Source organism: Amblyomma americanum, chromosome 9 (assembly GCF_052857255.1).
Source record: "Amblyomma americanum isolate KBUSLIRL-KWMA chromosome 9, ASM5285725v1, whole genome shotgun sequence".
Taxonomy (NCBI): domain Eukaryota; kingdom Metazoa; phylum Arthropoda; class Arachnida; order Ixodida; family Ixodidae; genus Amblyomma; species Amblyomma americanum.
In genome coordinates, this window is record NC_135505.1 from 27,822,774 (window position 1) to 27,849,135 (window position 26,362).

At 45.8% G+C, this 26,362-nt stretch overlaps 1 protein-coding gene across 1 annotated transcript; it reads right to left on the bottom strand.

The window, feature by feature from the left end:
• Positions 1–2,258: 2,258 nt before the first annotated feature.
• LOC144103264 (uncharacterized) lies at positions 2,259–4,652 on the bottom strand. Its single transcript, XM_077636029.1, has 3 exons — positions 4,559–4,652; positions 3,376–3,603; positions 2,259–2,313 (listed from the first exon to the last, which is right to left on the bottom strand). The coding sequence occupies exons 1-3, from the start codon at positions 4,650–4,652 to the stop codon at positions 2,309–2,311; spliced, it is 327 nt and encodes a 108-aa protein (XP_077492155.1). The 3' UTR covers positions 2,259–2,308.
• Positions 4,653–26,362: the final 21,710 nt, after the last annotated feature.

Below are 26,362 nucleotides of genomic sequence, written 5' to 3' on the forward strand. Positions count from 1 at the left end.
ATACCCACTACGGGGGAGCGGCCAAGACACGTGACGTGAATTGCTGAAACAGCAAATCGCCAGGTGCCGTCTTTATTTTCTTCGACGTGGTGGCGCGCGTTGGCCTTGCTCAAGGCGCAGCGAAAGGAGGGATCTACAAAATAAAGGTAAAAGTGCATTGGCACGCATTATGACGGAGTGATTTTGCATAGCAGCAGGCGAATTTTTAAAATTGTATGTCTGCGCTTGACAACATTGTGCAAATACGCGGCGATTTTTTAAACAAACACCTCTGAGCAGAGCGTACCAACGGGAGCATTGCAAGCGAGAACAGTTTAATGTATGACTGCCTAATGACAGCGGTTAATGCTGGTGCATTTGTGCATAGTGATGTAGGACGACGGCTCTGGCACTGAAGCCTCCGAATGTGCCAGCTTAAAGAGGCAGTAAAGGGGAATAATACGCTAGGCTGTACTGACGGGGTACGCTCACTTGATATTAAAAATATGTAATTTTTCCTGAAACCAACGATTTTATGAGCGAGAAAATTGCGTAAAAGTGCCGCCACTGCAAGATCCGTGTAGCGGCAGCGAGTGGCGTATTCATGAAGGAACGCTATTTCGCCTTCACGACGAGCAATTGCCGTCGAAATACGAGGAACACTGCGCGGCTAGCATAGGAGATTGTGCAAAGGGTGTCAAAAGTGAAACCGTGCAGAATAGACGACAGAGAGAAAGATTGGTTGCAAACAGGAGCGGTGAAGCTTTCGCCTTACCCTCAGTGCTCTCAGGCAGCTGTTGCCGTCGTATACGCAGCATGTTCAGAGCCGTAAGCTCTCGACGGCATTCACGTTGCCTGTGCTTGGTACACGCGGCCGACGTAGTGAATACATTCTCACCTGAGGCGTCGAATAGGCTAGTTTGTGGACGCCGCAGGCGTTATGAATCGCAATGAGTTTGTTTCTTTATTTTTCTTACACGTTCAAGCACGGCGTCAACGTGTGAAAAATTATCCGAGTGCGGGGTCTTCTATGTTTTCTACTCAATGGAAAGGCGAATACGGTTTTAGATGTGCTGAAAAATATCAGAAATGTACCATACGTATGCACCATTACCTCCCATTTGCCTCATAGAAAAAAGGTTCCCAGCGCGGGTCAGTATATGCACGCAGTACGGGGAGCGCCAGCATGCGAGGCAGTTTCAAACGTCCAACCAGCTTATGCGTGCTCGTAAAGATTATACGTGTATCTCCTGCCAACAGCTGTAGCCGGAAGGCGGCAGATTACGGTTGGACGGAACGTAGTCTGTTACAAGACTTGTCTTCGATCATACTTACTGCGTAGTTCGTCAACCAACACGTGAAGCTGACAGCGCAGTCCTCCGTTTGATGAGAAATGCGCGTGCAATTTTGCACTCAGATGTAGTGCTGAATAAATACCTTAGAGAGCGGCAGCTCCCTGCATGCTTTGGGGATTGCTCGCAGCGTACGCGAAGACTTCACAACAGCAAATAAAGCGCCGAAGGCCACACGATCGCATTTTAGCCGCTTATATATGCATGTGTGAGCGCGATGACCAGCTTCTTCTGCAGTGTGCTGCCGCCCTCGATAATTTCCCGTACTTTCTTTCGCACCCACGGATCTTGCAACTAGACGCAGACACACGCGATCCAGCAGAGCGTCCCCAACGATAAAGGAGAGGGGGGCAGACGCGGCCTGCATTTGCACTTTGCCGCCGTGAACAATTACCTGCTGACTTTCGGTTCTCAGTTTCCGGTCGCATTCCCGGTATTTGGAAGTGGCGCCTCTGATTGGTAAGATCCGAAAGATGTCACAGAAATGACGTCACGGAAGTTCATTTTTTGCAGACGCTTTGAATCTGGAGGAGCTTCCGGACTTTGACTCGCTGCTTTCTCAGGAACGCAGCCACTTTTCCGCGCAGAAAGAAGTGTCCGTAGGAATAATTTTTTTTTCCTTGTGGGTATGTGCCATTGTGTGAGGTCAACAACAACAACAACAACATCTTCCTTTAGTGTCTCTTTAAGAACAACCGCAGGTGACCGACTGTAATACTAAAAGCAAACCCTTTGGCCTGAAGACTTTTCACCAATAGTGTGCATTTTTCAATAACATTGGTAAGACAGAGTCTAGCTTGTTGTTGTTTGAGTCAATGGAGTGAGCATGCAGGATCGAAAGTTGTTGGTCACGAGATGAAAGCCACAATTTCCTTTCATCAATCCATTTTAATCAGACCTACCGGAAGTTACGAAGTTTTCGCCCATAATTGTGCACGTGGTTTCCGCCGTTGCTTTGTTCCTCGTCCTGAAGTCGCTCAGCCTGCATGCAGCGTAAGCGTGAATTATCGATCAGAATTACGCATAAATGAACTTGACGCAAGTAAGCGGCTTTCTCGCATTGATATCGCTACCATTAAGCGAGAAATTGGATGGCCACGCAGACATTTTAATGAATGAATTTGAACAACGAGGTGAAATTGGCCCGGGTTACAAGTAGAGCCGACGAGTCTGATTAAATTCAGCATTAGAATCAGAGGACGCTTTCCGGTTCCGTGCTGGTAGAAGAAATGTGACCCATTTGCAGCACGTTGAAGCAAATATGATGGCCAATATGGTAATTTTTCGGAAAAAAATGCGCCATTCCGGGTACGTGAAAACCAAGACACTCATAGGAGCCATACACGGGATATGCTTGTACGTGATTCATTGAGGTAATTTATCCATTGTGTTTAATATTGCATTTACTGCAGTTTTTAGGATGGACAGCGTCGCCCAAATGTCAACGCACGTTTTGTTCAACGAGCACAGAGGCCGCTGCTTGAACGGAGGTGCAAATCATTCTAGCATTGCCTGCTGGAGGGCAGTATGCGGCGTCATCCTTATCCCGGGCTGTCTGAATTGGGTTCTAAAACAAGAAAATGGTATTTAATTCCGATTAGCGCGTGCCCAAGTCGAGCTGCTGTTCTTATCGCGCCACATTACCAGCAATTCTGGACCCTTGTGGACTAAATCATTTTTGAACGGTAAAATAATTATGCACGCAATGTTTTCATATATTGTAAGACTTCACTATAACAACATATCCGCACATCTCCCGTCGGCAGTCTTACAATTTATCAGCTATTAACGTTTTCGCTATCGTCAATAACGTTCCTCATTGGTTTTCTATGGCAGATTTAGCGGCTCGATGAGAGCGATGAAAAATTTTTATAAGAAAGATTTTGCGATACGTCCAAAGAATGGACCATTCCCTTTAATAATTCTATGACGGTACCCTACAATTTTCTAATATGAAATAATCTTTTACAAGAATTTTTGTCATGGTGAGAACATTTGCTGTGCACGAGACGAGCCATAGAAAGAACGTTTCTGAGAAACTCACATACGCAAGCGTTCTTGCAATCTTCCTCCGTCGCGAAGAGTTCGGGGAAGCTGCGGCACCCTTGGTATTTGTGCGAATAGCAGACACTGTCGTCCGAGTCGAAGTACCAGATGGTCTTGTTTACGAAGCAGTACCTCTCATCCGACTCGTCCGGGTAGAACATGCACCGCGCGTCGAACTGCTCGGGGTGGTACAAGTCGCGGCCGTCAGCCGTGAGGTTTGCCGCTGCTGCGCAGTACGTGAAGAATAATGCATGCTGTGTTTCTGTCCCACGTTTATACTGGAGGGATGCAAGGTTATCATCAAAAGGTACAGCTTTCCGAGTGGTATGCTTTACACACAAATATGCTTTGTATTACTAATCATTGAACAACAACAGCGTCGTCAAAAGAAATTCCTGGAGGCTGTAAAATGTTTTAAGCATACCCCGAAATTCTGAACAAACGCATTCTTGATGAGAAACTGTTTGTGAACACATTTTTTTCATATATATCAAGGTTTCACTACGACGATCAATATAAGCGCAGGCCTGCCCTCGGTAGGCTTGCATGTGTTTGCTATATAGGTCATTGCTGTCGTCAAAAATGTTCCGCATTGATTTTCTTTGACATTCTTTACTACATGCGAGACATGGACCAATTTTAAAAGAATCCTTTTGCTGCGTACCGGGAGAATCCACCACTAACTTCTCTATTTCAGTAACAGTAACTCATAACTTTACAATATTCAAAATTGATGTCCAAGAAACCTGGGCTTGACCATAAATTCCTTAGGCAACGGACACTGCAATGTTTCACAGAGGAGCGCGACAGTAAATGTACTCTATCCTCCTGGGACGTGAGTAAACGTACGGTTTATCTGCATTGATCAAAATGCATTTCACATATGGAGATATGTGAGCGTAGGGAGAAAATGAACGTAGCGAGAAAATACTATTGCAATAGTAGCTTCAACAATTCGTCGCATATCGTGGTTCTTCAGGTTCTGTACTACCGGTCTCCATGCGTTCATATCCACGCAGTTACGCCCTATTACGAAGATTTGGGTGAGTACGTATGGGGCAGTATGCACGCTTAATGAAAATTATAAATAGTCTTATAATGCCAGAAGGTTGGCTGTTGGGCCAGTGGGCATTTCATTTTGAAAATTCAAAGCACAGAGCTTTTTTCTTCGTGACCCTCACCGCGTAACTGGTGGCTCCATCTTTCGGAAGGAAACAGCACCAATTCCCGGCTCCTGCACTCAGGAGGAGACTCGGCCCGCTCGGTGGACGCCATGATAACTAAAGGCAGTGCACCATTACGCAGCAAGCCTTCGCTGTGCTTTGTTTGTGCTGACACTCTGTGCTAACTCAACCAGGGAATGAGACATTGCCGTGACTCCTGTTGACAAATTTGTTTCGATGAGATGAGCGGTGCGAGACCATTTGGTTGGTTTCCCATAGGAATGTCGTGAGAGGCTACTCGGAAAAAGCAACCTGGGTCTCACAAGCCGCACCGATGGGTGTCTTTGAAACAGGCACCTGCCAGGTCGTGGTGCATCGCTTAACTGCTGCACCATTGCACCAGCTGTGGTATGAGGTATCTCCGCTTTCAGTGAACGTAAAGTGGAGAACGAGCAATACTGCAAATATGGGCGTGGTGGCAGAGCCGAGGCAACAGAGAAGGAGTTCGCGGGCAGGAGTGCTCTCTAATATTACCGCATTGTACTCTCAAGAGCAGGTTAGATAGTATTTGGTGGTGAAAGGAAGACCAGCATCTGTATCTGCAAAGTGACACGCAAAGAGGACCCCAGGCCGCTGAATGGATCCCTTAATAATTTTGTGTCATACCCGTAAAGGGACCCTGATATGATTTCGACGGGCATACTCTAGTGACGAGATCCTTACAGGTGGTGTTTGTGGGCATTCGAGTCAAAGTTGAAAGCTCTGCGTACACTCTATAATTTAGAAACGATTTTTTAAAAATCCCTCCTCGCACTACCTCGCAACCGACTACTGCGACACAGATCACCGCGCGTTTTCTTTCACGATGACGTCAGTGGCCAGAAGCAGCAGCCTTCAAGCTCGCCCCGCCCCCTAAAGGCGAGAGTCACAAAAGCTAAACTGACGTCCTGGTTACGATGGTGCTCGGAGACGTACATATAGAGCATGTCCGCCAAGGTGCGGTTAAGGAACTCAGTAAGGCCGCTTATTTGCGGATGGTAGGCGTCGTGAACTTGTGCCGGATGGAGTATGAGCGGTGAAGGTCGTGGACAACTTAAAAAAAAGCAGGGGCCTCGATCAGTAAGCACTTCCCGAGGTGTGCCATGGAGGAGGACGACATCATAGAGATGAAAGTCGGCGACATCGGAGGCACAACTGGTCAGAATACTACGCTTTATAGCGTACCGGGTAGTGTAATCGGTCGCAACAGCAATCCACTTGTTCCTGGAAGACGATGTGGGAAAAGGCCCAAGCAGATCGAGACCAACACGGGAAATGGATCAGTAGGAATGTTGATGGGCTGAAGTGCCACTATGCGGAAGCGGGGGCGTTTTCCGGCACTGACACTGATCGCAGGCACCAACGTAACCGCGGAGAGAGCGGCAAAAGCCAGGCCAGAAGAACCACCGGCGCAGGCTGTCGTACGTGCGGGACACGCCGAGGTGCCCTGCAGTAGGAGCGTCATGAAGCTCGGCAAGTACTGTGGAGCGGAGATGCGTCGAGACGACGAGCAAGAGGTCGGCGCCATCAGGGTGCATATTGCGACGGTAAAGAGTATCGTGATGCAGCACGAACAGTCTCAGAGCAAGATCTGGAGGGGCGCTGCGTAGGCGGTCGATAATGGGGCCCAGAGATAGATCACGGCGCTGCTCGTCGCCGTTCTGGAGAAAGTCCGAGACGGACAAAACACAGTCGTCGGTATCACGGTTGTGCGAATGAGGAGAATCGACAGGATGGCGGGACAAACAATCAGGCTCTTGGTGCAGCTGGCCGGACATTTAGACAACAGTAAATGTCTGTTCCCGCAAACGCAAGGCTCAGCAAGCCAGTCCGCTTGTAGGGTATTTAAGACAGGATAGCCAATACAAGGCATGGTGGTGCATAACTAGGCAGAAAGGCATCCCAAACAAATAAGGGCGGAATTTCGTTAATGCCCAAACAAGTACAAGGCACTCGCGCTCGGTAATGGAATAGTTATGTTCAAAACCAGATAGCAGGCGGCTGGTGCAGGCAATGACACGATAGAGGTCATGCTGGCGCGGCGCGAGGATGGCGCCAATACCAAGACCACTGATGTCGGTGCGAGGTTCCGTAGGCGCAGAAGGGTTGAAATGGTCCCGCACAGGTGGAGCAGTGAAGACTGCAACAAGCGCGGTGAAGGCGCGAGCTTGGCTGAAGCGCCAGGAGAAAGGCACATCTTTCTCAGGAGGGTGGTAAGGGGACGGGCCGTATCGGCGAATTTCGAGATAAACCGGCGGAATTACGAGCAGAGCGCGAGGAAGCTGCGCACATCTTTTGAGGAACGGGGGGTGGGGAACTCGCGAACGGCACGAACTTTGTCATGGTCGGGCTTGGCACCAGAAGCATCAACCATGTGGCCGAGGACCTGAATTTGGCGCTGGCTGCATCTGCACTTCTTTGAGTTGAGTTGGAGACCAGCGTGGCGGAAGACGGCAAGGATCAAGGATAGTAGAAAGACGGTATAGGTGGATTTCTAAAGTGCGGACGAAAACCACAACGTCATCTAGGTAGCACAAGCATGTCGTCCAGTTGAACCTACGCAGCAGCGAATCCATCATGCGCTCGAAGGTGGCAGGAGCGTTACAGGGGCCGAAAGACATGACTCTATTTGGTACAGGTCATCACGGGTGACAAAGACAGTTTTCTCGCCATCCCGTATGTCGACTGCTCTTTGCCAGTACCGTGAACGGATATCATTAGAAGAAAATAGCTGGCACCGTGTAGGCACTTGAGGACGTCATCAATTCGTGGAAGAGCATATATGTCTTTCTTTGTTATTTGATTAAGATGGCGATAGTCGATACAGAAGCGCGAGCTGCCATCTTTCATTTTTCACCAACACTGCAAGGAACGCCCAACGACTGCTCATCATCATCATCTGCCTGACTGCACTCACTGCAGAACAGAGGCCTCATCCATGTCTCTCCAGATAGCCCTGTACTTAGCCAGAAGTTTGCAGGCATTGGGTAATGCCTGCAAACTTCTTAATCTCATCCGCCCACCTAATCTTTTGCCGCCCCCTGCTAACGCTTGCCTTCTCTTGGAATCCATTCCGTTACGCTCAAGGTCCAGCGTTTATCTTGGCTTCGCATTACAAGCCCTGTCAAAGCCCATTTCTTCCGCTTTATTTCAACTAGGATGGCATTAACCCGACTTTGTTCCCTCATCCACTCTGCCCGCTTCCGCTCTCTCAACGTTACACTTAACATTTTTATTTCCATGGCTCGCTGCGCCGTCCTTAAGTCAAGTTGAACCCTTTTCTTTGCCCTCCACGTTTCTGCCCCGTAGTTAATTACAGGTACGATACAGCTCTTGTACAGTTTTATCTAAAGGGATATCCGTAAACTGCCATTCATGATGTGGGAGAACCTACCATATGCGCTCCATCCCATTTTTATCCTTCTACTCATTCCTCTTGTATTCCGGATCAGCTGTCGCTGCCTACTCTAAGTAGACGTATTCCTTTACCATTTCCAGCACCTCGCTGCCAATTGTGAACTGCTGTTCTCTTGCTAGACTGTTGAACATTCCTTTGGTTTTCTGCATATCCATTTTTAGACCCACCGTTCTGCTCTGCCTGTCTAACTTACTTATGATTTGCAGTTCACTTCCTTAGTGACTCAGCAGGGCAATGCCATCGGCGAATCTCATATTATTTAGGTATTCTCCATTAACTCATACCCCCAACTGTTCGTAATTAAGGCCTCGAAATGCCTCCTGCAAACTGGCGGTCAATAGCATTAGCAAGATCGTGTCTCCTTGCCTGACGCCCTTGCTTATTAGAATTTTATTGCTGACTTTATGCAGGGCAATAGTAGCTGTGCAGATGCTATCGACATATTCCAGTATTAGGACATAAGGATCTTCTACACCTTGATTACGTAATGCCTGCATGATTTCCGAGGTTTCAACTGAGTCAACCGTTTTCCCGTAATCAATAAAGGCTATATGCATGGGTTGGTTATATTCTACGCATTTCTGTATCAGCTGATCGATAGTATGAATATGATCTGTTGTAGAATATCGTCTACAAAAGCCTGCCTGATCATTTGGTTGACTGAAATCTAAGGTTGGCGTTCTTCCAAGCTTCAGGTACGGTCGAGGTCATATGGCATTGGGTATACAACGTAGGTAGTTTTTTAAGCACAATCTCCCCTCCGTCCTTCAAGAGACCTGCTGGTACCTGATCATCACCATCTGATTTTCCACTTTGCATTGCTCCTAAGGCTTTCCTTACTTCCTCTTTCGTTACTATCGGGATAACGCATGGCTGTGCGCTACTGTCTCTCTCATTAACGTTCTGATTACATTGGCTACAGTATAGATCTAAGTAGAACTCTTCGGCTGCTTTAAGTATTGCTAATGACATATTGACCATATGACCATATTTCTAATGACATTGCCTTCATTTTCTCGTAACGCATACATCTGGCTTTTACCTATGCCTATATAGTTTTCTCTTCTCCGCTTTTAGGCTACCTCCATTCTTTAGAGCATGCTCGATTGTCTCCTTATTGAACTTCCTTATGTCGGCTATCTTTCGCTTATTTATGAACTTCGATAGCTCTGCTAGTTCTATTCTTTTTGTCGGGTTAGACGCCCTCATGGTATGGCGCTTCTTAATCAGATCTTTCGTCTTCCTGGATAGCTTGCCGGTATCCTGTAGAACCTTCCTACCGCCTACTTTTACTGCGCACTCCGTAATGATAGCTGTCAGATTATATCTCATTGTCTGAACATTAAGATCTGTGTTACTCAGTTAAAGCTGAATATTTGTTCTGCAGCGATATCCAGATTCCTGAAATCCTCTATTTTCCCTCTCACCGCTAACTTGTTAATAGACTTCCTCTTCACTACCTTCTTCCGTTCCATTTTCCTGTCTAAGCTAATTCGAGTCCTTATCATTATGTGGTCCTGGCAACGCAATTTTCCGACGACGTCCACATCCTGAACGACGCCAGGTTGAGCGCATAGTATGAAGTCAATTTCATTTTTAGTCTCTGCCTTTGTGCTCTTCCTGGTACACTTCCTGGTCTCTCGTTTGCGGAAACTGGTATTCATGATCCGTAAATTATTTATATCTGCGAACTCTACTGATAACTCTCCCCTGATATTCGTAGAACCTATCCTATAGTCGCCTATCGCCAGGTTTCCAGCCTGCTTCTTGCCCACCTTCGCATTGAAGTCGCCCATCAGTACAGTTTACTGCGATTTTACTTTCTTCATTTCCGATTCCACGTCTTCATAGAAGCTTTCAACGATCTGGTCATCATGGCTGGATGTAGGCGCGTAGGCCTTCACCACCTTCAGCTTGTACCTCCTATTGAACCTAATTACGATAGCTGCCACCCTCTCGTTAATACTATAAAGCTCCTCTATGTTGCCAGCTATATCTTGATTAATGAGAAATCCTACACCTAGTTCTCGTCTGTCCCTTAATTCGCGATAGTACAGTATGTGCCCGTCCTTTAGTACTGTTTGCGCCTAACCTGTCCATTTAACTTCACTAAGCCCTATGACATCCCATTTAATGCCCGCTAGTTCTTCACACAGCACTGCTAGGATAGCCTCACTAGATAATGTTCTAGCGTTGAACGTTGCCAGCTTCATATTCCAATGGCGGCCTGTTCCGGAGCCAGAGAGTCTTAGCCCCGACCGCTGCGTCGCAGGTCTGACCACCGCCATGGTCAGTTGCTCCGCAGCCGCTTGGAACCGTGGGCCGGGGGTTAATTCGTTTTTTCCTAGAAGTTTGTGGCCAAGCACTACACCAGCGTGGCCAGATCCTGTTCTGGTGAGGGTCTGCGTTGTCGGTTCTGGTCACCGAGATCAGGCCGCGCCCCAGGCCTGGTTATGCAATTCCATCCACAAGCGGAGCTTTTTTTCAAACCCGCTGGAGAAATGCGTGGCACCGGGATTAGAGCCCCAGTCCTCTTTCACGCGAGGCGGACGCTCTACCTCTGCGCCATCGCTTATGACCCAGGCCTGCTAGAAGGCTCGATAATGCTGTTCGCCAGCATCTTGTCCACTTCTGTCTCGATGACAAGGCACTGAAGCAGCGAGACACGATAGGGCTATCTGTGTATGGGGCTGGCATCGCCCGTATTTATGCGATGGGTCACGTCAGTAGTTAAGCTGAGATGATGATTCCCGAAATTGAAGGCGTCGCTATACGAAACTACAAGGGTGTAGAGGGCGCTGGCGTGGTCAGGTGGCAAATCCGCCGCAATCATTACCGAGTAAGGTCCGGACGCGAAGTGGCCTAGCGGGGGTCATGGAGACCGAACGGAGGCTCAGCTGTGAGAGCAGAAACTGCATTCGGCCAAAGGAAATAGTTCAGCGAGTGCGATTCCGCAGAGAAAAACTTGAGGGGAGAGGCTGAAGTTTAGAAACCGAAGGTAGGTGCGGTTACCGGTGACGGTCAGGACGGTGTGTGTAAGGGTGACGTTACGCTGAAGGACAACGTCCTTGAGTGGGTAAGAGAGGTAGGCACCATCAGGAAGGGGGGGAACCGGGGATATTGGAACGTAGACTGCAGCGTCGCGTGCAGGCGATTAAATTCAGCGCCACGCAAGAGGGGCGGCTTTGCATCGGCGCTTTCAGAGCAGAGCGGCAGGTCCAAACGAAGAAGTCCATTGGAGCAATCAATTAGCGCCCCGTGGTTTTTTTTTAAAGCCGATGCCGAGGATCACATCGTAGGGGCAGTGGTCCAGCACAGGAACAGGACGGCTGTGGTATGACTGGCAATGCAAACACGCGCAGTGCACATTCTAATGACGGCAGCAGCACCGCCGTCGGCGACACGAACGGCTCAGGAAACGGCGTGTGTCACAATATTCTTCAAACGACGGCGAAAGGAGGAGCTCAAGACATATCTGAGCGCCAGTGTCAAAGAGAGCCTTAACTGGTGCACCGTCCACGCAGATATCGAGATGGTTGCGGCGAGGAGCGGGGGTCAGGAGGGGATTTTCGGGCCGGGTCGTCAATGCAGCGTCACCTCTGGGAGCTGCATTGGTTAATTTTCTGAATGACAGCCAGGTAAGGGCGGAGTGGACGGGCTTTGAAGTTGCGGCGAACGGGAGTGGCGAACCTGAGGTGAAGGCCAGCGGCTGGACCTGTGCGGTGTCGGAGTGTCGTTGGCGTGTGAGAACTCGGGACGGGAAGACATCTGGCGCGGTCCGTAGTCGGCACGACGATCGTAATCAGCGCTAGGTTGAGGTGGCGAAAACCAATGCGACAGTGGCAGGAAACGTGGCCGACACGCGAGCAGGTGAAGCAGATAGGCCGGTCGTCCGAGGTGCGCCAGTCCGCAGGATTCCGGTCGCGGTAATGCGGCGGGATGGCCGGAGTCGGTGGAGTAGCAGCAACCAATGGAGCTGTGGTTGGTGAAGTTGGCGACGCAGAGGACAGGCTAGAATTGAGGCACAGGTTCGCGAACTCCTGGCGAAGGACGGTCTGGATCTGGGCAATCATAGTGTCGGCCGGCTGAGGGGCGAAGGCGACGTGAATCATAGCCTCCAGTTCTCTCTGTACAATTTGGGTTAAGAAGGCATGATGGGACGGCTGTTGCAGTTTTGACAGGTATTCACAGGAGGATGTCACGTCCGTATTCGGGTGGTTGTAGAAATGGTGAACAAGACGGCATTGTTGGCTTGCTCAAAGTGCCGGCATATTAGGAGGACGGAGTCGACCGCTGCGCAGTGTTTGCAGAGAAGCAAGTTAAAAGCGTCGTCGGCAATCCCCTTGAGGATGTGGCCCACCTTGTCGGTCTCTGACATGGCGCTCTCTACATTACGCCAAAGAGCGAAGACGTCCTGGATGTACGAGGGGTAAGACTCGGTGGACGACTGAGCTCGACAAGCAAGGTCTTTTTTAGCACCGACTTTGCCACCAGTTGGCTTGCCAAATAAGTCCCGAAGCTTATGCTTACAGTTGTCCCAAGAGGTAAGAAGTTCCTTATGCGTCTCGAACCAGACGCGCGCCGTGCCCGCCAAGTAGATCATGTTAACAAGCATGAGGGTCGCGTCCCAGCGGTTGTGCTTACTCACACGCTCCTACACGGCTAGCCAATCTTCAACATCGACGTCATCAGTGCCGCAAAAAATGCCCGGGTCACGACGCTGCGCTACTACAACGGTCGGAACTGGGGGTGCCGCTGCGAACGGAGCTGTGTCGGACGGCTTAGAGATGGACCCAATTTGTCGATCGCTGCGCAGGTCCGTGGCGTCGTGTAGCACCCTCCATGTCCACCAAATATTGCAGGGGTTAGCTCAGCAGCAGGCGCGACAGGCCGCAGACAGAAGGCGCACCACAAAACAAGTCACCCAAGCACTCTTTGCAGCGCACTTGTCCTCGTCAGCTACCCAGCGACAGAACAACGTCCTAATCGCCTCGCGACTGTGCACCGTTACAATGTTATGTAAAAGGTCCTTGATGCGCTCGTTAATAAAATATAATACAGCACGTCCAGTGCATAAACACAGTGTAAAAATTGGTGCTACAAAATAAGAACTAGGTAACCCTATTTATACAATATTATCTAATGGGTTCATGGTGTGCTGGTTAATAGAATGTAATACAATGCATACATTGCAGCAATACAGTGGAAAAATTTGTAGTACAATAAAATAGATGCTCTTATTTATATTATATTATATTATATTATATAATGGGTTCTTAATATGCTGATTATTAGAATATAATACAGCACCTAAAGTGCAGCAAAACTGTGGAAAAATTGGCAATACAAAAAAAAAGATACAGATGCTCCTCTCTATACGATGTTATCTAATGGGTTCTTGATATGCTGGTTAATAAAATATAATACAGCATATACAGTGCAGCAAAACAGTGGAAAAATTAGTGGTGGAAAAAAAAGAAATAGATGCTCCCATTTATACAATCTTATCTAATGTGGTCTTCAACCTTTGGTTGTCAGCAATTGTAGCGGCTGATGCGAGAAGGTGATTCCACTTAACAGCTGTACGCGGAAGAAATGACTGAATCATGGCATTAGTTTTGCATAATGGGATTCCAAACTTGTTCTGATCTAGCCTTGCTGCAATGTATTGAAGCACAGATTTCTAGACGAGTGTGGGGCACAATCCAGTCACTTTGTGTTTAAATATAATTTGTTCATTGTGGCAGAAGCTTTACGATTTTCTAGTGAATGTGCACATGTTTTACAGGATTAGACTATGTCGTCGATGATTTAAGTATATGAGCGTTTAGACTGAGAAAAACCTTTTCCTGTGCCTGAAAGCAGAGGTCTTCAAGGCGGGGTCATCTTAGACAGTCTGCAAGACTCTTCAATAACATTGAGAATCTGTTTAATCCTGTAGGTAAAAAAAATTGAGACTCGATTTCTGTGTCGACAGTGGATATAAGCATGAAATGAATTGCAGTAAAGGCGTAGAGCGCCCATGGCGTCATATGGATTTGGGTACCTGTACTCGAGCTGTAGGAGCTACCAAATTTGAAAATTGATTGTTGAGGAAAGGAAATGGAGCAGTAATTGTCTCGCATATCTCGGTGGGCACCCAAATCGCGCAGTAAGGGAAGAGAAACAGGTGAGAGTAAAAGAAGAAAGGAAGAAAGAGGTGCCGTAGTGGAGGGCTCCGGAATAATTGGACCTCCTGGGAATGTTTACCGTGCACTGGCATCGAACAGCACACGGCCGTTTTGTTGCGAAACGCAGCCGCCGCCGTCGGGTTCGAACCGAGGAACTCACGCTCAGCAGTCAAGCGCATTAGCCACTGAGCCGCAGCGGCAGTCACTATTCTACGCTGAACCGCGCGCCCAGAAGGCGATGAGAGACCGCTCCGACCTTCACCTCGGCCGAATAGCAGGTGCTGGCGCCATCTCCACTTCTTCGGTACGTGCTAGGCTCTTCCCTCACAGCGTGGTGGAGGTGTCCCCCTGTCTGTAAGATAGTTACATACTCTGCCTTTCGTTTTCTCGAAACCAATTTTTCACGGCGCAGTGAGAACGTATAAACGATATTTGAAAACGGCGATATGCAACGCACAGCGGAAGAGGCTTCCAGTTAATCCTGCAGCGCAAAAGCCTGGCCGATTATTTTAGCGCACTAATGGATCTCAACGCATTTAACGGCTAGATTCTCACCACTCTTTGTCCGTCCATATTTACCTTCGTACACATCAGTCGGAAACGTATACGTTTGAATAGGATCCGAAGCCGTGTTTTTATGGGCTTTGCGCGAAAAATAGATTTGTTCCGCTTTTTCCTTTTCAGCCTGCAAAAATTATCACCCATGAACTTTTTTTACCACAAAAATATCAACATACATAGTTTATTGATTTTAATTCATGACATGTAAATGCGGTCATGAAAATCTTTGGCGAATTTGGTTTGTTTACAGCTTACTCTTTCTTAATGAAACGCATATAAATTTCCAAAAATGTTGTTTTGTGAAAAATGCAAGTAAAGCGTTTGAAAACTGTCAGTTTCTAGCACTCCAATTTCCCTCTCGCACGAGATACAAGGATCAAGAAAACATTCTTGAGGTGGCGAATACTGAAAAAATTAATTATGAGAAAGCAAAAAAAAATGCTCTGTCATAAAATTCCAAAATACACAAATTGACTTCTACAAAACCACATTTCGCCGCACCATCAGAAATATATCTTGATTGACGCTGACAAACTGCAATTTTCCTCAAATTCGAAGAGGATAAGGCATTCCGGCAGTGCGCAAATCGTATAAATAATACAAAACATTTTTATATCATTTTATTTAGAGCTTTGCAGAGAAATCCACGCGTACGTGTTATACTCGTTACACATAAAACATTTGCTCAATAATAATTCCGAGCCACCGTTAAATAGGGTAATAATGTTGCATGTTCATTTTCTGTAGCCTGATGATGAATAGGGAGAGTACTCTCATTAGGAGCAAATAGGAGCCAGGTAGCAACAAATCTAAAGTGATGGAAGTGCTAAATCAACAGCGTATTTGTCTGCGCAGTGATTTGGAGCAATTTTTGCGTAGTGGAAACCGCGGACTGTTACACTAAAAACACATTGGATCATTGCGGCACCAGGTTAAGCTTTATTAAAATGCAAATTTCGTTGGTGATTTTTGCGAATGCATGAAGAGTTTTTTTTTCATTCATGACATTTTTTTTCGCTTGCTCAAGAATTAAAGCGGCTTTACTGCGGAACCTCTTCGACGTCGGCGCTGAGCTTCTTCAGATTTCACGGCTGATTTTTTTGTGGCACCCCCGCTGCGATTCTGCGCGCGTGGAGCGCGTACGATTACGATTGCCGAGTTCCACAATTCTCCTGTGAGTTTTTGGTTTTAATAATGCATTACCAACTATCGTAATCATGCCGCTATAGCTACTATCTTTGTCCCTCCGTTCACGGTACTGTCCCGTGCCCACTCGCAGCGTGGCTGCTACCATGACTTTCTTTTAACTGCGTGCCGCTCCTGCAGAGGCAAGGGCAGAGTGTCGTGAGGCGTTTCGAAGTGGTTGGCGGCGTGTAAAAAGCGCGCCCAACACCGAAGATGGCGCGACGGGCGAGACACGGCCTTCGTGCGAGGGGTGGTCCCCCGATAGAGAGGAAGCATAACAAGTCGTCCCATGACCGTGGGGATGCGCGCACTATCGTGAAGAACGTGAGGCACTGGTCACGGGGTATGCCACCTCAGCGTCCCCAACCACGCTCAGCCGGCAAAAACCGCATTTAGTGTCAGTGACAAGCAGAGTGGCTTACCGAAAACAAGGCTTGCCAAGAAACAAAGCCGCACATCCTTGTTCATCTCGATACCTTTCGGTGCTAGTCGACGAGTGGCGATGTTGAAATGCCTCCGCCTTTTTGTATTGTGTCTGCCGAATAGCCCTTAGGTGCTCTTTGAGACTTGCTGGAAATGCCGAAAGTTCCGGCAGGAGCAGCAGGAAAGGCCGAGGAAGATGCAGCAGGAAGTGTCCGCGATTCGATGAGGGCAGTGGCCGCAGGTAAACTAGAAAAAATAGGGTTATACATCGCGAAAGTGGGTTGAAGACTTATATAAGGAACAGTGAAATTTGAATGAGGTAACCTGGGTTCGTGGAATAATAGCGTAGACACGCAGAGTCGAGGGCTCCACCTGATTGCGCTAGCCAGCGGGCAACGCATTAACCGCTAGCGAGAAATTAGTTCTGAGCTTTATTGCTCATTCCTTAGGTTATAAAGCGCTGAACCAGAACAGCAGTTTCGAGATGTCAGCGGCGAAATGTTGCTGCTGTGACAAGTGGTGACCAGAAGTTGACGGTGCATGCCGAGACCGGGAATTGCAACAACGTAGTGCTAGTAGTCATTTCACTGGGACGCTTAAATAAAAGAAAGACAGCCGAATATAATGCGATCATGAACTCGGGTGAGGCTTCCTTTTAGGTAACGCAGATTTTTTCCTTTTAGAAACTGGCCCTATTGTCTAACAGTGGCGAGGCTCACATTGATTAGCTGCAACGGTTTCTGTCCTTGATGTTGCTTAGTCTTGCCGATAGTAACCAGGCAATCGGGATTCATTTCTTAGACTTGCAGCTCAGCACTAATGGCACCTTTAAATCTCTAAATCTGACTAATGTTGAATTCCAATGGCAGATCGAGACCGCTCCGCCGGATCACAAACGGAGCGCGTAGTTCAGGCGGAGATCACTCCCTCCCATTTTGCCAATGGAATGCATGCGCTCCCGCGGGGGCGCTTCAGCGCAAGAATAGCTCGAAGTTCAGGCAACATGGCGGCGCCCATCGAAGCGCGGCCTCTCGCTTCACCAGCGATTCGTCCTTGCCGCCACTCTGTCTCTCACGTTCACGGCAAACAAAATGCGCACGAAGCTTTCCCTTTGTGTGATGATGCCCGCACCACAAAATGCTGGTGATGAAACGCGCCAAATTTTCAGATTGCTTCCTTATTTACAGAGCTGCTAGGCTTAGAGAGTACGCGTCGGTTGACGTCAGAAAGCGCGGGAGGTTCAAACAAGTCAACGATTTTGGTCTAAAAAGCGGTCACAAAGAATTGACCGCGATGGAATTGACATCCTGTTAAGAAAATTTTTTGTTTAACTTGTGCGGACGCGAACAAAACGAAAAATAATTACATTTGGGAGAATTCAATTTAAAAAAAGTCAAAAGTACTGCTTGTACGTTGCCCGGATCACCGCGTAGCTACGACAGGAAGGATGCAGCCGGTCATAACCGGAAGCAGACGCGGGAAAGTAAAACGCCGCGCGGGGTTCCTGTCAAATCTGCCCATTTCGGCGGAGCAAATATCGCTGCTCCACGGAGCGATCCGGGATCGACGTCTGATCCCGATCTGCCATTGGAACAGACAACTCGCACTTCCATTTTGCCATTGGAATACGATTGCTCCCAACAGAGCTGAAAAACTTGATCCGGATCTGCCATTGGAATTCAACATAAGGTAAGGAGAACGCTTGTCTCCACCATTCGAGTCCTTCTGGTTCTTAGTGATGCCGTAAGGCATTTCCAACGTTTTTTTTTGGAGAAAAACTGAATATTGGACAGTTCTAAGGAATGGTTATCAATATATCGATGTGCAGCAAAATCCCTCGCATAGGGCAGTTATGACTGCCATAGACAACCAATCGGGAATGCTTTTGACGATCGCAAAAGCATTAGTGCCTAAAAAATTCGAGCCTGTCGACAAAAGATCTGCGGATATAATTATTGCTATAGGCATCTTAAAATATATGAAAAAATTGCATTTATAAATTCTTTCGCGCTCAAAAATGCATTTGTCCAGAACTGTTGGGTACGGGACGGCTGAGAAACGAACCCCGTTTATTGGTTACTTTTAAAAGCAAGGACAGTTCGTATTCAAGAATGATACAGAAAGTGGACGTGCTTTTTTTAATCTTCATGAGGCGTTCGAAAACTTTATAGGAAAAAAATGGCTGCCGAAGTCACCGCGCGATGAATATCAGTAAAATGTGAGAGGTTGGGGGGAGCTTGCACTGCGAACGCAGGTTCGCACTAATTGAAGTTTTTTTCGACTGTTTATTGCATACTGTCTGCGTTCCCGTGCTCTAGGCCTCGATAATAAATACTGCCTTTTTTAGCAACGAAGTACACGTTGGTTTTTATAGCGTACAACGTGGTGGTGAGTGCCACCAAGTTCAAGCACTGAACACCCACGTGTTGTGCCGTGAATAGAATCCGAATGCACTTTTTCTGCGCTCCCTGTGCAGGTTTGCAGTATTCGTCTCTTTTTTCCCCTCTGTTCATTCAATCTCGCATGCGTTTCCATGCACTGGGCCTGGACACACACAAAAAGGAACAAACCACCTTTTTTAAGGACGAATGCTACGATACAATTAATACGGCGCATTTCAGTCGCTGAAAACTCGCGGGCTTTGTCATGAGCCTAACCCGAACATACATTTAAAGCGTCGGCGTTCAGCTGTAAAACTGGCGTTGTGTCGAGAAACTTCAGACGGTTTAAAAAGGTGGCTTAGTCGAACAGGAGCACAGAACTGAATAGTGATCAAACAATAAGAAAACCGGCGTTTAAAAGGTAGCAGCATTACTCAAACGTGATTAAAACATATAAGTATATAAAGTAAATGGTATATGAGCTGGAAAACGTACTCTAATTAGTCAGGAATGAATCCCCTGACCCTTGGGTTGCGACTGAGTGGCGCTATACCACTGGGCTTTCTTTATTTTAATATGGTATTTAACATGATATTTATTTATTATTTTTGAACTATACAAACATTAGTAAAAGAGCTCATAATTGTACGGCTTCATTAACGCGCGGCTTTATATATCTGGCGTGTGGTCTTTAAGCTAACAATTGTGATTGAGAAAGAGGAAACAGTGTCCGTAATTGCTTGGGCAACCGGAGGAGCTGCCGGGACACATTAACGCCATCGCATCATACCTTTAATGACGAAGTTTAAGTGTCCCCCAAATTTAAGTGTCTGCCAGAAGGCGCCACAGAACCACTTCAAATCTTGCACAGAGACGCCTGCTGTGCTCGGGGCGCTGAGCTACGGCGCTATTCATAGCGTGGTAAGGCGAAAAGCGGCCTCAAATGCTAATAATGGGGTCAAAAAGACCAAAGACTTCAGCGAGCGAAGATTTCGCAGAGAGAAACCAAATAGGGAAATGCCAGGCAGCTGTAGAATAAATGTAGAAAAAAGACAGCCGTAGAACAGAGTAGAATATATCTTACCTAAGCGGCAAAGACAAATATAAAATCATTCAGACCGATTATGACTACATCACACACTTATAGCTGGCAATGCAAGCAGCTTAACTAAAAACGCAAAACATGGATAGAATGTAACAAGATATTGGGAGAACTTCAGAAAGGCTCAGAAGCAATAGGCGCTTTTGTTCTTTGCTACGGCGGGGAACAGCTCTCTAAATTCAATAGCATTCTAGGAAATCTGTGCTGCGTACGGCAACGTAGGCTAAGTAGGGAGCTACTGTGTAAAATATTCAAAGATGAAGGTACGGCGCGTGCGATCTTAAAACCGCTAAGACAAATTTGCCAAATAAGGTTAAAATTGCCGTCAAGAGATAAGAACCGCAACAAAAGTTGAGGATTTCTGTTACCACCGTTGTTGTTAATCTTTTGTATGAGAAATACGGATAAACGGCTACAGAAGAGCAATATAGGAAACAATCTCTCGTACAAATCAGGAGGAATGGCCGTAGATCAGTGGCTCCCTTGTTCTATAGATTTTGATGATATTGCGTTATTGGCTAAAAGGCAAGGCGGTTTCGACAATCTGGCTAATATTTGCAGAAATGAGGGAAACTCTCTAGAATTGTGTTTAGTGGATATAAGCAAGGTTTGATGGTGTTCAATGGTGTAATTGGTGACGTGCACAAAACAGGAGGCAATGAAGCACCGAGGGCAGCAGAATACTCGTATGCACAAGCACGTTGGGTGGAGGTAAACGAATGAAAACACGAACAGACTGTTACCGACGAGCAGACAGACGTGAGAAAGCACGAACAGACTGTTAGGGCAAAAATGAAGAGATGCAACGATAAAGAAACATTCAGCATTACTGCGATGCCACATCTATAAAGTACAGATATATACTTAAACTAGAATCAGAATGCTAGGACTTACTTTCAAAAGCCTTTTTTTTTTGTAAACGGGCAAACGGGAACACTCAGATAGCTTTTGGCAGGTTAGCATTCGGTGCACACGGCGAGACCACATATGATACAGTTCAGGGATCTTGGATGGATATCGTTTGAAGCGCAGGAAGCACATAGCAAAATATTTTATGAAGAAAGCAGGTGGAAAGTAGATAAAAACACAGTGACACCTAGGTACTTATGTGCCTGTACCGAGGGAACGTTGACTCTATGGGCGGAAAACGAAAGAAAGAAAAAGACCAATCAAATTGGTGACAAAGAAAAAACCGCAAAAAAGTTAATCAGAGCACCGGAAGCAGTTCTTTTTACATCGAAACAAGGAAGAGGAATTCTTTATCATGTATCGAAACTGAAGGCTGGCTCACGCGGCTTTCTTTTTCATATAAATATGAGGTGCGCTTCACATATCCTCCTTGTTTCGTGAACGCGCCCATACTTTTACATTTTAAGGAGAGAATGATCTGCATTGTGGGCAAGAGTGAGTATAATTCGCGGACTGTATTTAACCCAAGCAAATGCGGTGTTATGTCTGTCGTGTGTTTTATTCACCGCCCGGTTTGGCCTTTGTGCGCTATGTACTCCCTGTGAGAGCTCATTTGAAAACTATAAGAGCTCAGTTTTTTTCAAAAAGTATACATAGGCCAAATGGGGTTGTGTCAAAAACACAAATAAAAGAACATCAAAATTACTTACATTTAACCTGGTTCACGAACTGAAGAAAATACCTGCGCTTGTCGCTATTTTATATCTTTTACTCTAGAACAGGCATCGACAAACATAGATATCTAAAGAAACCAACATATGTATCTGCACGAACGGACCACTCCCGAAAAGTGCGTGAATATGCTTACCGGATAAACTTGTTTAAAAACAGCTTCTTCCCTAAGACAATACATGAGTGGAATGGTTTGCCAGGAGAAATTGTTTCCGGGACCCCTTCGTCTTTTATCCAGGATGTGAAAAATATTCTTTTTTAATGGGTTTTAATTAGCATTGCTTTCAACTTCTCACGCCTGTTTTTCCACTTACCATGATACAGTGTGATAAAGTGACGCAAATATCAAGACAACTACGTGTATACGTGTCGTTTTATTTTTCACTGCTTGTTTCCTGCCTTTCAAACTGCAGCTGAATTTGTATTATATATCATCTGTGCATTCATATTGTTCTTTTCTTTTCCCCCCTACAACAATGCCCGCAAGGGCGTTGTAGATATGTAAATAAATAAATAAATAATCATTACAGACAGTGATCAATTCTTTTTCATTCTTTTATAACGGCGACATTTGTTCAGACACACTGGTCATCGATGGGAATGGTTATGCGGAGTGTTCCATACAAAGAAAAAAAGCTAAATAATCGGTGAGCCAGCCCCACCTCTCTTTCTTAGTAAACAGTTCGTTTTACTTGATTCAGTGCGGCAGCAGTCGCTTTTTTCTGTTAAATGTTTCCATGTGGGTTGGTATACGCTGCACGTGTTTGTGAGTGGGTGCTCGTCTACGTATCTTCTTGTCTTCGTCTACCGATTTCGTGCTGCTGCTTGATCAGGTACCTGTTCTGTCAAGAGCTGACTTGTAGGGGACGGAATGGAAGCTTATGATGTCTCGAATAACCGCGACAGAATGGAGTATCATCCGCGTGAATCCCAAGTGATTGTTAAAGAGACGAAGATACATAACGGATATGCACATCGGCCCAGAAAAAGAAATACAAAGTAATCATTCGTGAATAAAGTTCGTTGGAAAGGAATAGCCTATCGTTACGCATAACATTACATCTCCAATGCAAATGAAAAGCTGCACAGTCGCAAACATCATCATTATTATAATCACCAGGCTTATTGCGTTACCTGCAGGGCAAAGGCCTCTCCAATACCCATTTAACCCTCCCCTGGGCCGGCTACGCCACCTGCCCTGCAAGCGTCCTTATCTCAGTCGCCAACCTAGCTTTCTGCCACCCGCCGCTGCGCTTGCCTTCTCTTGGTATCCAGTCCGTTACGGTTAATGACCAAATATCTTTCCTCTGCATCATATATTATCTCCCCATGCCGACCTCTTGATTTCGACTAGGCTGTCTAACTCGCGATTGTTTCCTCACCCACTCTGGCTTCTTCCGATCTCTTAACGTTACACCCATCATTTTGCTGTCCTTAGCTTGTTGCGCTGTACTCGGTTTAAACTGATTGTTAGCTTCCATGTTTATGGTCAATTGGCGAGTAGCGCTCAGATACATCTGGTATGGCTATAATTTTATCTTGACGAATACTATTCGTAACCTTAATAGTGTCTCCATTCATTACCTGAGGGTTTTTACGATATAGGCTCCAAAGTTTTATTTTTCTAATTATTTAACTGCCCTCTTCCGGGTCCGTTGTCACTACCTGCCTTAAGTAGATGTATTTCTCTGCCACCTCACGGCGGCTCACCGCTTATCGTATAGTGGTGTTGCCTTCCGAAACACTGGAATGTTACCATAGGCTTCTACATATTAATCTTTTGAGCCAGAGTTCTGCTTTGCCTCTCTCGTTCATCAATCGTGACTTGCAATTCACCCACTGAGTTAGATAGTCTATCATTGTCATCACCGAATTAGAGGCTGGTAAAGTGTTCGACTTTAATTTTTATCGCCAACTGTACCCGAACCACGACTCTGAATACTTTCGTAAGCAAGCGGCACAGGCGTGGTTGTGAGTATCTGCCTAAAAGACTACGTTATTGGGGATTTTATTACTTTATTCTCGGAGAACTCGTGGCTGTGGAGCCGCGATAGACATCTTCCAGTATTTTTAAATTTCCTGTTATCCATCACGCTTCCGCATTGACTGCATATCTGCTGATTTTTGGACTGAGTTAAATGCTTTCTTGTATTCTATGAAGGCTATATATAGGAATTTGTCATATCTTTACGAAGACGACGAATTTGGCAGTGGCGCGGTACGAAACGTTCGCGATTGGCCGGCGGCCATTAATCTTATCTCTACCATCGTTCATTCCTCATCATTCTTGCGCTTGTCACCACGTAACAATATTCTGGCATTTCTCTATCACCTTACTGATGTTATGAATACGGTCTATAGTTGAGTGCCTTTTAGGAAAGCATGCAAGGCCCTGTGGATAAATGAAGTGTAAATTTGCTCTGATTCTATTCGCGATTACCTTAGCAAATACCTTGTAGCAATCGGAATGTTAGCTGGTCGGTCTGTAATTATAAGTCCTTGACGTCCCTGTTCTTTTGGATTAAGACAGTGTTACGGTCTTCTAAGTTGCCAGCCCGCACCAGGCCACAAGGCATTGCGCAATCTGTAAGGCCAGTTTTAATACCACAATCTCTCCACCGTCCTTCAATGGATCTGCTGTTATGTGACTCGAACCCGCTGCTTTCCGCTTTTGCATTTCATTTCCCAAAAAGAATAATACCACAGCTCGAAAACAATGTCATCGTCGTTGGAGTTTTGGTAGATTTTTCGAAGGCTTTTGACCTGGTAAATCACAAAATATTGCTAAATAAATTGCAGTGCTATGTTATCCGAGGAAGAACACTATAATTAATGAACTTTTATATATAATTTAGACAGCAAGTGATATGGATTGATCGTAGGCGCACAGAACCGAAACTTCTTTTACGTGGTGTCTTTCAAAGGAGTACACTGGGACCTTTATTGTTCAATATTCACATAAGTGATATTGTTAACATTAGACATAATGCGAAGTTTGTCATCTATGCTGATGATTCGAGTCTATTTTTTGCTGGTAATGACATTCATGACCTTATCGATCAGTGTAATACCACAATGGAAGCTCTCGAGGATTGGTCCACAGATATTTTAATGCAAATAAACGACTGTAAGACTAAGGCGGCTATATTCAGGCCGAAAAAAATAGAAGATATTTTTTTCAAACTTGCGTCCTGTAGAAATGGTAGTGCTGTTCAAATGCCTCGGGGTAATATTTTCCTCAAGTATGTCATGGGACTATCATGCTAATTACGTGTTAGAAAAAATTGCTCAAATCACTGGTGCATTAGGTCTTTTAAAATGTATCCTTCCTACACAAACTAAAATGATATTTTTCAACTGAATTTTCAACTCACATTTAAATTATTGCCAGTGCCAGTTAGTGTGGGGTACTGCAACATTCCCTAACCTTGAACGCATTGATTTAATCGAAAAACGGTATCTCCGACATGCATATAATTTACCGACATCCGAGTGCACCCTTCTTTAGTTGACCTAGAGTGATAAAAACACATGTTCTGTATTAATATCGCCTTAGTGTTATCTTCGAAACAGAAATTAGGAACAATATAACCAATGTCAGAAACTAGCTGAACCAAGAAAAAAAGCATTAGGCTATCCAACAAGACATAGCGAGGAATGGATAGCGCCGACACCTCGGCTGAACCTAGGAAAGCAATGCGTTCATTACACTATTCCGTCTCTTCTAATCAGTAATGCTCTTATTAATTTCAATTTGCTTTCCTGTTTGTGCCGAGAACTTCACACATTCTATTTTAATAACATGGCTTAAGATTACTTCTGTGTACACTTCGCTCTTTTGTATGCTGCGTGATTTCTTGATGTCTTTGTCTTCGTTTCAAATTGTGTAACTTTCAGTTAGGCCTCCCTCAGGACATTAGGTTTGTAGACTGCTCATAGGCAGCTTTTTTTCCTACAACCCCTCCATCTGCATTGTAAAACGGGAAAATAAATTGATTGATTGATTGATTGATTGATTGATTGATTGATTGATTGATTGATTGATTGATTGATTGATTGATTGATCGATCTAAGGCCTTCTTTACTTCCCTTTCAATACCTCGAAATGTCCAGTTTTCTGCACTATCGCTTCTCTGATTATCGTTCCGATTGCACTGTCTACTGTATAGATTTACGTGCAGCTCTTGCTAATGACGTTGCCTTCTTTGTTTCTTAAAACGTAAATCTGATTTTTGCCTACGCCTAGTTTTCTTTTCACTGCTGTCAGGCTACCTTCGCTCTTTAGAGCATGTTCGGTTCACTCCATATTATAATTTCCTTATGCCGGTTAGGTCTGCCAGTTTTATTCTGTCGGGTTAGAGGCTTTCACGCTTCTGAAGTTTCTTAACCAGGTCTTTCGTCTCCTGAAAGAGCTCATCTGCATCCTTTCTAACCATACTACCTCCTACTTCTAATGCGCACTCCGTAATGATATCGCTGAGATTTTCATTCATTGCTTGTACACTTAAGTATCACCCACGGTTAGATCACAATATCTGTTCTGCTGCGCGATACTGAATTCCTCTATCTTCTATCTTACCGCTGTCCAATTGGTGGGCTTCTTTTTTACTAATTCCATCTATTCTCTGTGAAAGTCTAGGCTAATTCGAGACCTAACCACGCTATAGAAACTACATCGTACGTAAACGAGCGCCTCCGCATCCTGCGACATACCAGATTTGTTGCACTAATTGAAATCGATTTCATTCTTAGTCTCAACATAGGGGCTCATCCACGTGCACTTGCTATCCTTTAGATTTCGGAAGAAGGTATTCATGATCGGTAAATTTTCTCTGCGAAAACTACAAATAACTCCCCTCTCTCCTGCATCTATGCCATAGTCCCCAATTTCCTGATCTCTAG

What these genes read in the sequence shown, in the direction of transcription:
- LOC144103264 (XM_077636029.1), bottom strand. Translation starts at nt 4,652, where the DNA reads ATGGCGTCCACCGAGCGGGCCGAGTCTCCTCCTGAGTGCAGGAGCCGG. An exon ending in ATGGAGCCACCAGTTACGCG is followed by an intron (nt 3,604 to 4,558) that starts GTGAGGGTCACG and finishes CGTACTGCGCAG; the next exon opens with CAGCGGCAAACCTCACGGCT.